General features: G+C 42.2%; 1 protein-coding gene across 1 annotated transcript in view; it reads left to right on the plus strand.

Moving 5' to 3' along the window:
* The window catches only part of EIF2AK3 (eukaryotic translation initiation factor 2 alpha kinase 3), a 41179-nt gene that overhangs the window by 12209 nt on the left and 16137 nt on the right, over positions 1-12833 (plus strand). Inside the window, exons 3-4 of the mRNA XM_042812382.1 lie at positions 8798-8992; positions 11509-11639. Of these exons, the coding sequence (XP_042668316.1) occupies positions 8813-8992; positions 11509-11639 (311 nt within the window). The 5' untranslated portion in view covers positions 8798-8812. The remainder of the gene's footprint in view (positions 1-8797; positions 8993-11508; positions 11640-12833) is intronic.

The raw sequence follows: 12833 nt of genomic DNA on the forward strand, positions 1-12833 counted from the left end.
TGATATCAGAGCACTCAGCCCTAATTCTCACAATGCTCTTCCTTGAGCACTGCCAGCAAAGTTTTCCCTGACAGTCACTCAGGCAGGGTTAATGGTTATGGCCAACTTTCATCTGTTATGCTGACAGGCGTGGTCAAAATGTATTGCAGCAAATCTTGAAAAGGTCCTTTATCATCATCTTGCTGTCTCTGTTTAGTTATCTTTGTAGTAGCCTTTAATTTAATTACATATGGTACGCTGCATGTTTTGTATTGGTTGTTAAGCACCTCCAGTGTTCTCTGTTTTGAAATGGGTTGGCTCTAGTGATGCCTAGGCAAACACTCATTTCAGAACAGCGTGAATGACTTGGGTACTTGGAACCTAGCTGTCCAAAATGCAACAAAGTGATTGATTCTGCTCTGCACTGCTTTTGAACTTCTGGCCTGTAACTTTATCTGTAAAAGGAAGTGCTTGTTTCAAACGTTAAACATTTCAGACAGTTCAGCAAATCATTCCTCTAACAGCACAGCTGCTGCTATCCCATTTCCAAAATTTCATCTGGACTTTACCCTCCATGCACAGGTAACTTTGTTAATCTTTCAAGATCCCTGCGTGTTTCATGCTTTCTGTTCTCTAACTTCACTACAACCTTTGTGTTCTTGAAGGAAGAGGATGCATTTGCAATTTTTGTTCTCCTTTATTGGGATCTCTTTTCTCATAGGAATTGCTCTGTGACTCCGTCTTCCCCTAACCTTGGGACTTTGTGTCCTTATCTAAAAGACCCTGTCCTGGCAGGACCAGGGAAGAAGCACAGCCAGCCTGGCAGAGATCAGCTTAAATCCTGGACTGCTGAAGTGATGTGGGTCGTGTTACTGCTCATCTCTTAAGTGAAGCATCTTGCTTAGCTACTTACTGATGCTATAAGAGCCCATTAGTGATAGGACAAGGGGGAATGGTTTTAAACTGAGACAGGGAAGGTTTAGGTTAGATATTGGGATGTTAGATAGGAGGAAGTTTTTCACACAGAGGGTGGTGATGCACTAGAACAGGTTGCCCAAGGAGGCTGTGGATGCCCCATCCCTGCAGGCATTCAAGGCCAGGCTGGATGTGGCTCTGGGCAGCCTGGTCTGCTGGTTGGTGACCCTGCACATAGCAGGGGGTTGGAACTGGATGAGCATTGTGGTCCTTTTCAACCCAGGCCATTCTATGATTGTCCTGCATGCTGAAGAGGAGTTAAAACCTCTTCAGACATCCCAGTATTGGAACAATACCAGTTTTGACATAATGACTAATGACCTTCCATACAGTGCCTGCTTCTCTAGGTGAAAGGTTTGGCATAATCTTCATTTTCCTCACTGACCTTTTCCTCTACATGCTGTTGGTTTCAGTGACCTCAGGGGGTAGACTCAGTAGCAGCAGCTCCAGGGTGCTTTAGAAAGCACCACTCTGAACTTCCAGAATACTATTGAAGTTTTTTTTTTTTTTTTTTTTTTTTTTTTTTTTTAAAAAAAACTTAGTGTTAAAGAGAGGGGGATGGAATAATGTCAAAATAAAATCTTTCTTGAAGTACTGTGTGCTTTTTTTTTATTATTATTATTAAGGAGAACAGTTTTTTTTAAAAGTCTGTTACCATGGCAGCAAAGCAGGCTGGCATCTCTGCAGTCAAAATCCCAAGCCTTGTTTGACTGTGATTAAAGTAACAGCGGTATTTTAGTTCGCTGCTCTTCAGATGAGGGATCTGATTGCACAACACAGTGTTGGAGAACTGATCTCTTTTGAAGCCAAGGCAGTTTAGTTAACATGCTGCAGTTCCTGTTTCACTGTATGGCTGCTCAAGGGAGGGCAGAGGACAGAGTAGCACTAATTCTTTTAATGGCTAACTTGAGCCAAATGCAATACTGTACCCCGGTGCTGGCAAGGAATGTTTTAATTCTCAAGCTGCTCTGCTGCTGTCATATATTACTGTTAGCGCTGCTCCAGTGTAGAAAGCAGTTTTGTAAGCTGCAAGGGTCCTGACACTCAATCAGGTTTTAAGATCTGAAGTGTAGAATTATGCTGGAGATACCAAACACAGTCATTTAATAAAGTTCACAGAATCACAGAATTGTAGGGGTTGGATGGGACCTCCAGAGATCATCAAGTCCAACCCCCTGCCAAAGCAGGTTCCCTACAGCAGGTCGCACAGACAGGCATCCAGGCAGGTCTTGAACATCTCCAGAGAAGGAGACTCCACCACCTCCCTGGGCAGCCTGTTCCAGTGCTCCATCACCCTCACTGTAAAGAAGTTCTTGCATACATATTTGCGGAACTTCCTATGCTGCAGTTTCCAGCCGTTTCCCCTTGTCCTGTCTCCACTCACCACTGAAAACAGCCTGGCCTCGCCATTCTGCCCCCCACACCTTAGATATTTATAGACCTGGATCAGGTCCCCTCTCAGTCTCCTTTTCTCAAGGCTGAACAGACCCAGTTCACTCAGCCTTTCCTCGTAGGAGAGATGCTCCAGGCCCTTCACCATCTTTGTGGCCCTCCGCTGGACTCTTTCCAAGAGATCCCTGTCTTTTTTGTACTGGGGAGCCCAGAACTGGATGCACTACTCCAGATGAGGCCTCACCAGGGCAGAGTAGAGGGGGAGGATCACCTCCCTCGACCTGCTGGACACGCTCTTTTTAATGCACCCCAGGATGCCATTGGCCCTCTTGGCCACAAGGGCACACTGCTGGCTCATGGCCAACCTGTCGTCCACCAGGACCCCCAGGTCCCTCTCCGCAGAGCTCCTCTCCAGCAGCTCATCCCCCATCCTGTACCGGTGCATGCAATTATTCCTCCCCAGATGCAAGACTCTACACTTGCTTTTGTTAAACCTCATCCGGTTTTTTTCTGCCCAGCTCTCCAGCCTGTCCAGGTCTTGCTGGATGGCAGCACAGCCTTCAGGCGTGTCAGCCAATCCTCCCAACTTCGTATCATCAGCAAACTTGCTGAGGGTGAAGTTGTTGGAAGTATGTTGTAGATGTTGCTTTGAGGAAAGAGGAGGGGGGGAAAAAAAAAGGAGTTTCCAAACAGTTTTGCTACTATTCATCTAGGCACAGGCTTATAGCATTGCTTCTGCTCTGTGGCTGTACTCTGCACTAATCATATGTGAAACACAGGACCTTGAAAGTTAAGTCCATGTCTTGGTCCAATCTTTTCTAACCAGTGGAAGATGAAACAGACACTATCAGGTAGTGGAGTATAAGACATGGTGGAGAAAGAAGAAAAAAATGTATTAAAACTACTTTCATATGGATCTTACTATGGGCAGGAGCAGAGGAGCAGATTTGGACATTTCATTAATCCTGTGAACTCCTGTTTCTGGGTGAACCACAGTTATAAAAGTCATCCTGAGGTTTTAAAATCACATATGCTCACTAATCCTATGCGAAGCTGGTGTGCCTTTTCACTGTATCACAGTCTGACTGAGATGGAACCTACTTCCTCAACTACTCTGATATGCTGCTTGGGCATAGGCTGCCTTCAGAGCAGGAAGGTCTTATGATGCCTCCCCAGACTGCAGCAGCAAATACTGATATATCAGAGTTCAGGTGCAACCTTTCTCAGTGCACTGGTCTTGAAGGTGTTTTCAGTGTGTATGCTATTTAACAGAAATAGGATGCTCTTAGGAGCAGGTACATGCTTTGCAAACAGCTGCTATGCAGAAATAGGTAACTCTTGTAAGAAAGTGTGAAGAAAAGTGTGTCCTTATTCCAGCTGGTCCCTTCACAACTGTGTATTTCTGTTTGAATAGGGTTTGCCTGTTAGTAATGCTGTTGTCTTTGTGTAACCTGTGCTGCAGCAGCCAGTAGGGATTCTGAAGGGAAAATGTGCATCAGCCATCCTGAAATCCAGGCTGAGGAGCAGAAATGAGCTTTCCTGTTGGAAGAAAGAAATAAACCAGTGTATCTGTGCAGATACCTCCTAGCATGTGAATTGAAAAGGTGGTTAATAAATCAGTTCCAGACAAACCTGAGCTAGGTGCATTGTAAGGCCATGCCCTGTGTGAGACCTGAAAAACTGTAGAAGCTTAGTATAGAGGTAACCTTACTGTACATGCCTGCAATTTCTTTTTATACATGGGATGTGAAGCGATTGCTTTTTCTTTCCCTGATTTGTGTAGCTGCTTCTTTCCAGCCTTTATAATGAAAATGCTAATATTCTCTCTTAATATGTTCCCTGGATGAATTTTAAAGGAGTTTAAAAGACACAGTTCTCACTGAAGTAGCTCTAAGAGCACACCTGATGTTGGCTTTGATCTTGTTTGTTACAGTAATCTTACTGTAGATGCAATCACAGAGACAAAGAATTGGAACCTTTATTTAAGGTCATACAGCTTAGTTAATTAGTAACTTTACTGAAGCTCTTACAGCAATGGTAGTTTATGATCAGAGTAAGGTTTGAAATCCACAAGCTGAAGTGTTGGAAAAACAAATGCATTCTGCTTCTTATTCTAAGGAAGGTATTTTACCTCTGATGAGTTATTCCCTTGGAGCTGCTGGGAAGTCTAGCACGTCTGATAGCAGTATTGACTGTTTTGGCATCACGTTTTTTTCAGTTGTCTGCATTTTATATGGTAAGGATGGCTAGGTATGGAAATGAATGTTACGCTTGCTGTTAAACAGCTCGTGGAAGCTTTTTGATCTCTGTTTACATGACCTTTTTTTTTTTCTTCCTTACAATAAATCAGCAGCTTTCTCCCTGCGCCGGTTCAACCTGGCATGGGAACTCTCATGCAGCGCCCTCCTTTCCAGTAAAAAGTCTAGACAGCAAATTCCCTGGTAGCGTATGCCATTTCGGATCGTTATGCCTTTTTGCTTTTTGTGAAGGCTTTTTAGAAACTGCATTACCTCACCCGTCGGCCTGGAGATTGAGCAGCCCGCGTTGCTGATAGGCCTGCAGCACCCTGCGCCGAGCCAATGGACAACTTGAGCTTCAAACTCTTAATGAGCAAAAAGAGCAGCGTCGTTTAGGGCTCCATAGTTAATGTGTTGGGTTTTTTTGTTTGTTTGTTTTTGCTTTTTTTTGTTTTAAAGTGTTACTTCTGAAAGACAAGCTACTTAACAATTATGTGCCATATTGCTGACCAGTGAAGCTGAACAAATAGCTATTTACATTGACAGATCAGAGGAATGTGTAAGTGCATCGTGGTAACCTACATTTTCTGTGCCAAGAGATTTGCAGCTGACTGCCTGGGTGACTCACTCTTTGGATTAGGAGATGAGGTAATGCTTTTGAGATACAGGGTGATGTCATTCCTTTACCTGAGCTGCATGCCGATGCTAGCTGCTATACTTTCAAGGAAAGTCCCTTTGCTGATTCTGATTTACTAGAGCTGTACAACTCTGAGGAATTGATACTGTTTCTGTGCTCCTAAAGCCTCTGCATGTAGAACCACATTTGTGTGCCCACAGATGCCCTTCTGTTATATGGATATATCTGCACCTGCAAGTATACATGTTTGCATACCGGTTCCCTTACTTGAATAAAGCTGTTTTAGTGATAAAGGAGCTTTGTGTAATCGGATACAATCCCCACTTCTGCCATGTCACACGTTCCCATTAATAGAAAGATTCATCTTAGAAGGTGAAGTTGTTTTTTGCTTCTGTTAATCCAGTTGCAGCTTTCTATGAAATACCTTGTTTGTGATGGATGTTAACCAGAATATCTATTTACACTTATCCATGGTCAGTTTAACCCCATCTGTTCCTCCTCTCTTTGTCCTTCAGTGCTGTGACTCTTTCTGCTGCCTGTACTTGCTGCTCTGATGTGTTCACCAGCAGCAGCTGTGCCTTTTCTCAGCCTTTATTTCCAATGTCACACAGGACACGCTGCTCCCGTGGGCACATTCCCAAGGTTGGGAGCATGGGCAGGTGATCAGCAGAGCTAACCAGAGCAGTCTCATCTGTTGTCTGTGGCTGCTGAGGACCAAGGCTGTAACAGATGAGCAGCTACCATTGGAAAATTTCTGAAGGCATACAAGGCATGACCTGATTTGACTCAAATCTTGGGAGCATACAAACAAGTGCTGCTAAGCGAGCTTATTCTGTACTGGGGGTTTGGATGTGTTGTTCCCAGAAATGGCCAACATTTTTTGCCAATTTGAGGAAAATTTTCCTAAAATTACTGCTGAGGCCTTGGAGAGAGAGCTTCAAAATGAGAGAAAAGCTCAGAGTGCCATGTGTCATGTTGTGCCCAGGGCTTACAGAGTTAATTGAGAGCCTCCCTTGCTCAGAAAAGATACTTCACTTTGCAAAGTAATGGCAAGGTGCTCTGAGTGTACCAAGCCACAAAGCCCCTGCTGTTGTGACTTCCAGGGAGCATATCTGGAAGTCTGAACCCACAAGTAGCTGTCTGGCTGCCAGCAGCATGTGTGTAGCTTGGCCAGGCTATATGAATTTAGCTGGCTGGTGGCCTGGCTGAATTTCTTCTGGCTCCAGCTTGAAGTCAGCCTCAGGTCCTTGCTGGCATATCTTGAGAGATGAGGGTGCGTGTAGCTGTTCTGCAGGAAACTGAAGTAGTAGCACAGTGCTGCTGATCCAGAAGACAGAGTGGGACTGCTCACATGTATGTGGCTCACAGACAGAGCTGTGACACCTTGGTGGCATAACAGGGTTTGCCTGACTGGGGCTCTGTGTGCTGAAACACGGTGCTATAGGAGCTGCTTTAGCTTTTGGTTGGTTGGAAAGTTGCCTGTGAAAAGACCAGTGTCTGTTGTTTGTTCTTTTTTCTTTCATATGGGATATCTGTATTGCTGGAGATAAAGCACAGCTCTCCAAATTACGTGCAGGTAACTGAACCGGGTGTGGGAGGAAGCCTTATGGAATAATTTATTAATGCAGTACTGCTCAAGCTAAAAATTTTGATCGTTATTATGTGCTTCTGAAGGACTATATTACAAAAACATTTTTTGATGCTACTTTTCTGTGCTGAATATTGTAACAAAGTACTCAAGCTTGGTTGAGGCTTTAAGTTTGGCACAGGCTTCTTTTGTTATTAAAAAGTGTTTTCCACGATCTGCATGTCTTTGTTTCTAAAGATCACAAGGCTTCTCTTGCATATGAATGTTTATATAAACCTTTTGTTTGCTTTATTTTCATACTAATCATGTGATTTCTGCGAATGACCCCCTGCACAAATGTTTGCTTTTTATTCTTTTATTTCTATGCATGTATCCAGTCATGTATATGTGTACGTGTCTTCTTCCCCTCCTTGGAAAACCATTCTGCAGCATGTTTCGTGGGTCACAGCTCTCACAGTGTCTCCTCTGGTATGCTTTGGCCTTTTTTAGTTGTAATGTAAATATCCAGGAGGAAAATACACATACTTCATTTTGCTTTGTTTAAAAAAGAAAAAAGATCACTGCTATTCATGCGGTTATTTTTATCATCTCTTCAATTACATGTTATATTCCTGAGAAGAATTTTTAATTGTCAGTCATCATGCAGCTTTTCAAAGCCAGGAAGCTTTGGTCTTAGATCCCTTAGGGATCTTAGGGGCAGTCAGCAGCATTATCAGGTAATTGCCCTAAACTTCTTCTCTGAATGAGGTATATCCAAGCACTGCTAGAAAAGAGGTCAGTCATGACACGTGCACATTGGCAAGATCTTTCTTTTCCTTCCTCTTTATGTGAATCTCAACTTGTGCTTGTGCTGTATGCTCTTGTGCAACCCAGTTAAAATAAGAAGTTTCATGTTAGAGAGCATTTCAATCGAAGATGCAACATCAGAAATTAAATTAAATCCAAGCAGAAAACTCCTGGATCATGTGTGCGTGTTTCCTTTGAAGTAACTAATATACATGTACCAGAAGTAGTCTTTAGAATGTGTAAGGAGTCTGAATATAATGTAATTATGTTGTAGGGTACTGCCCAAATGGACAGAAGGTCTGCAAAAGCCTTAAAATCTTCCATGTTAATCCATATCCTCAAAAGCTAAGATTAGAGGGATTACGGTTTCTCTCCTTGATGGGCGCAGCCACCGCGGCTCCACAGTATTAGTTATGGTCTATCATGCTGATAATGAGGTTCTTAATAAGTCCCTTAGTACTCATTGCCAATGACTCATGCTTCCGAATGAGGATCTCCTTGAATATCTGTGTAATGGATGAAACTGTATCCCAGTGAAGAATGTTTGACCTCTTGTGTGTTTTAACAAAAATCAGAATTTGAAGGGATCTGTGTGTAAGCATAAGGCGATCTGGGGAGAAGTTGGATTTTACTGTTTGAAAAGCCATAAATGCAATGTAAGGTCTGTCAATGGTAGTTGCTCTGTCTGCTTTTAAGAAGGGTGGCTTTTCTGGTGTAGTCATCACTTGCAAAAGAGCACACATACAGCCTGAGATTTTCTTTTAGAACAGAATTTAGTTGTCTGATCTGGAGGGAATGCTCAGTTCTGTATTTACTACTAAATTCACTCTGGGGAAGGTGTAGAAATTTAGAGCTTTACCTAGAATGCCACTGTCTTGAAACAATCACAATAACGTGCTTAGTTTTCAGCCACTGTTGAGTCTCTTCAAGACTACTTCTACCCTTATTTCTCTGTTTGGATTATAGAAATCAACTGATTGAGCTTTGAATGCTTAAAATGGAGGAAGTGTTAGAACTGAGTTGTTTTTTAACATGATGCCTGAAAGTGTTCTTTGTAATTTTGAAAAATAAGATTCTGGGATACAAAACCATACAATAAGGTGCTGCAGTGTAAATCACTATACTTGCTCACGCTATGCTTCATTTTGCATCTCTGTATGTTTTGCTAGAAGTAGTAACTTAGGTTCTGTTGGCTTGTTTTAGGTGTTTGGAAATAAGATGATAATTCCTTCCTTGGATGGAGATCTTTTCCAGTGGGATCGGGACCGAGAGAGCATGGAAGCAGTTCCTTTCACAGTTGAATCTCTACTTGAGTCATCCTACAAACTGGGCGAGGATGTTGTCTTAGTTGGGGGGAAGTCTTTAACAAGCTATGGGCTGAGCTCCTACTCAGGGAAGGTAAGAGCTTCAAAAGTTGTCTTGTGTGTCTCAGATTTGTGTATCTTCTGTTTCTAGTACTATCATGCAAGTAGATTGCTCTTATGATTTAAGCTGCACTACGGTTTTGGTGTATGATTGCACAGCACCAAAGAGCAGAGTACAAATTTCTTGGGAAACAAATGAAGCAGGCTGAAGTAAGACTTAGCAGCTGTGGTTAGATGACACTGCTGAGAGCATCGCTGCAGTGTCTTCTTGTGTGAGCTTTTGCTCTCTCCCTTGTGCTGCCTGTGTCACTTGCCATTTGCTAAGCAGAATCAATTTGCTAACCTAAGAGAAAAACTCCTTGCTTCTATTGGATTACTTTTGTGCTGAGTTAGCAAATTCAGAGCAAGGGGAAGAAATGACCCCTTTCTGCAGAATTGGAGGATGAGTTCAGCTTTATTATGTGGCTTTGCCTGGAACAGCCTTCACAGTTCAGCTTACTGAACATCAAATAAAGTTTTAGATGATGCGTTTTTTACAATTAAAGATTTTAATTTTTTTCTCAACTAGCAAAGAGTATCTGATTGAAAACAAGAAAAGTATTCAAGGTACATGAACTTCTGAGGTTTGTTCTTGTTGCCAGTAAGTTAAGTTGAAAACTACTTTTTATCTGACTGGTTCAGAAAGTGTGTTTTTTTTTCTGAAATCTTTTGGTTAAGTGGTGTATGTTTTTAAAAATGGAAGGAAGAAAGGATTAAAACACAGGAATTGATTGCATTCTTTTGAGTCCTAGACTTTGACTTTCTTATCCTCCCCCTTCCATGTCCTGCATTATTTAAGTGATCACAGATGTTTTGTGTAGTGAATAGCAGATATTTGCTAAAATCAGAAATGTTGTTTTTAGAACATGTAAAAAGAAAATGATAATATTTGGTTTTCAAAACAAAACCAAGCCATAACAGTTTTTTCCATTTTAACCAGGTGTTTTCATGTAGAATGCTGTTGCAGTTTCTGTAATGATCACTCATGATAAAGGTCCAAAGCAGTAGTTTATGAAACCATTTAGATTTTCTCATTGATGGCAAAGGGCACTTGTACCAACTGTTAAGGAAGTGGTAATTTCAGTTCCTGCTGTGATTCAGGCCCAGACTTGCAGTACCAAAGGTGCTGCACGCAGGAAATAGTGCTTTGCTCTTCCATGTTAAGAATTTTGGCAGTGTGGAACAGGCTGCCCAGAGAGGTTGTTGGTGCCCCATCCCTGGAGGTGTTCAAGGCCAGGTTGGATGGGGCTCTGGGCAACCTGGTCTGGTTTTAAATGGGGAGGTTGGTGGCCCTGCATGTGGTAGGAGAGTTGGAGCTTCACGATCCTTGAGGTTCCTTCCAACCCTGGCCATTCTGTGTGTTGTCCTTGGCACTGTAATGTCAATTCACGCTTCCTGAAAGTGTGTCCAACTTACTTTCAAAACACAAATGGCTATATGTATTCCAAATACTGTTTGAGAATTGGACTGTTGCAAAGTCTATGTGACAGCATTAATTTGAGGTCCCCACCCCATTTTAATAGCTGACAAGACCAAGTGGGATGGCTCTGAAGTATTTTATATAGATCAATAGTACTTAATTTGAAGTTAATGGAGTTATGCTGAGGCAGATACGGCACGAAAACAGAATTATACTGTGAAACTACTTCTAGAAATTATCTTTCTGTCAATAGATATCATAGGAAAAAGAGGAACTATGATTTCTTTCTGTTAGAATAGAAAACTATGCAAAGAGTCAATAAGTCAAAGATGTTCCAGGCTGTAGGATTCCTAGAACTTTTTGCAAAAGCAATTCTCTTAAACCATGCTTTTTGACATCCATCAAGTTGAACATCTAAAATCATAGAATGTTAGAATCACAGAATGGCCTGGGTTGAAAAGGACCACAATGATCATCCGGTTCCAACCCCCTGCTATGTGCAGGTCACCAACCAGCAGACCAGGCTGCCCAGAGCCACATCCAGCCTGGCCTTGAATGCCTCCAGGGATGGGGCATCCACAGCCTCCTTGGGCAACCTGTTCCAGAGCTTCACCACCTTCTGTGTGAAGAACTTCCTCCTAATATCTGACCTAAACCTCCCCTGCCTCAGTTTAAAGCCATTCCCCCTTGTCCTATCACTATCCATCCTCGTAAACAGCCGTTCCCCCTCCTGTTCATAAGCTCCCTTAAAGTACTGGAAGGACACAATGAGGTCTCCCCAGAGCTCTTGTCCAAGCTAAACAAGCCCAGTTCCCTCAACCTTTCTTCATCCTTTCAAATCAAACAAAATCAGTAATAATAAACCAAGTAAATCAGTATGTCCAATAAAAAATTAAGCCACAACTAAGTTTTCAGTACCCTCTCCTGTTTATATGCTCCCTTCAAGTACTGGAAGGAGCTCTGTATCCCCTGTGAGCCGAAAATGCACTGTAACAATTGTTAGTTTTGAACATTCATGTTGGATGCTCTTTTTTTTCGCTCTTGAAGCTGTTCACATTTCCAAGCTGTGAGTCTCTTGTCTTGTCTCTTAGGTGAAGTACATCTGCTCGGCTGTGGGCTGTCGCCGCTGGGATGACGATGAGGCAGAGCAGGAGGACACACTGCTGTTACGGAGGACTCAAAAAACAGTCCGTGCTGTTGGACCACGCAGTGGTAATGAGAAGTGAGTATTATAATTACATAGGTTTTAATTTGTAACACTTGAAGAATTTGACCTTCTTACTCTCGTAGAAAAGGAATGAGGGAGTTTGTTCCGAAGGAATGTCACAGGCTTATTTAGCACCTATCTCTTCTGGTCTAAAACGTTTCTGAAGAAAAGAAAATCTGTAATTTCAGTTTTAGACCATTAGAAAAAATACTCGTCCATACTTACTTCTCTTAAGTCAAATTACAGTGACTTTTCCTGTATATCTCAAAAGTGCGTCATTTCTCTACTGCACAAGATAAATTTCTCTATTGTTTGTTTCAACTGATCATTTGGTATAGCAGGAGATAGCCTGAAAGCCTTCTGTGATTTTTTGATTCTCTACTTAAGTTCTTTACAGAATCAGAGAATCACAGAATGGCCAGGGTTGGAAGGGATCTCAAGGGTCATGAATCTCCAACCCCCCTGCCACATGCAGGGCCACCAACCTGCACATTCAGTACCAGACCAGGCTGCCCAGGGCCCCATCCAATCTGGCCTACTAATGGTAACTGTCACTTTTTTTATACTTGATGTTTTAGCTTTCATTTTAAGTTGGCATAAAATGAACACTTTAAGACTGAAGACATTTCAAAAAGCCTCATTCTTACATCTCCTTTTGTTTCATGATTTAGGTGTTCTTTTTTTCACAAGCTGTAAAAATTGCTTTGGTCTGTGACTTCCCTCATGCTCTCACTTTGAAGTTTCCAGCACACTGAGATTTCTAAAAAAAAAAAAAAAAAAAAAAGCACGCACCCAAAACAAACAATAAAACTCAGCCCAACAACAACTGAAAAAAACAACAAGCTAACACCGTGCTTAAATACAAGTTTACAAGGCTGGCTGCTATACAAAGATACAAAGATAACTGCCCACCAGTCAATGGAGAGCTAGTCATTCTCTGTTCACCTGCTCCCTCTTCTGTTTGCGGCAGGATTTGACACATAGTGTGTCTGCAGTCTGTCAGAAAGAAGCTAATTAGAACTTGACTAGATTAGCAAATGAGAAGTCTTAAGAGAAAATCTTGATTCTTAGAGGCTGATACTGCCAGGGAGAGGTATGTCATGAAAGCACGTTTGTTGTTTGCATGTCTTTCAGAAAAATAGCATGGTACTTTTGGTACATGAATTCTTTAGTTGTTGTAGCCAGAAGTAGAGGAGCCCTGGGTACCCA

The sequence above is a fragment of the Centrocercus urophasianus genome, unplaced genomic scaffold, assembly GCF_019232065.1.
Source record: "Centrocercus urophasianus isolate 14NV4802_14NV808 unplaced genomic scaffold, USGS_Curo_1.0 seq_13, whole genome shotgun sequence".
In the NCBI taxonomy this organism is placed as follows: domain Eukaryota; kingdom Metazoa; phylum Chordata; class Aves; order Galliformes; family Phasianidae; genus Centrocercus; species Centrocercus urophasianus.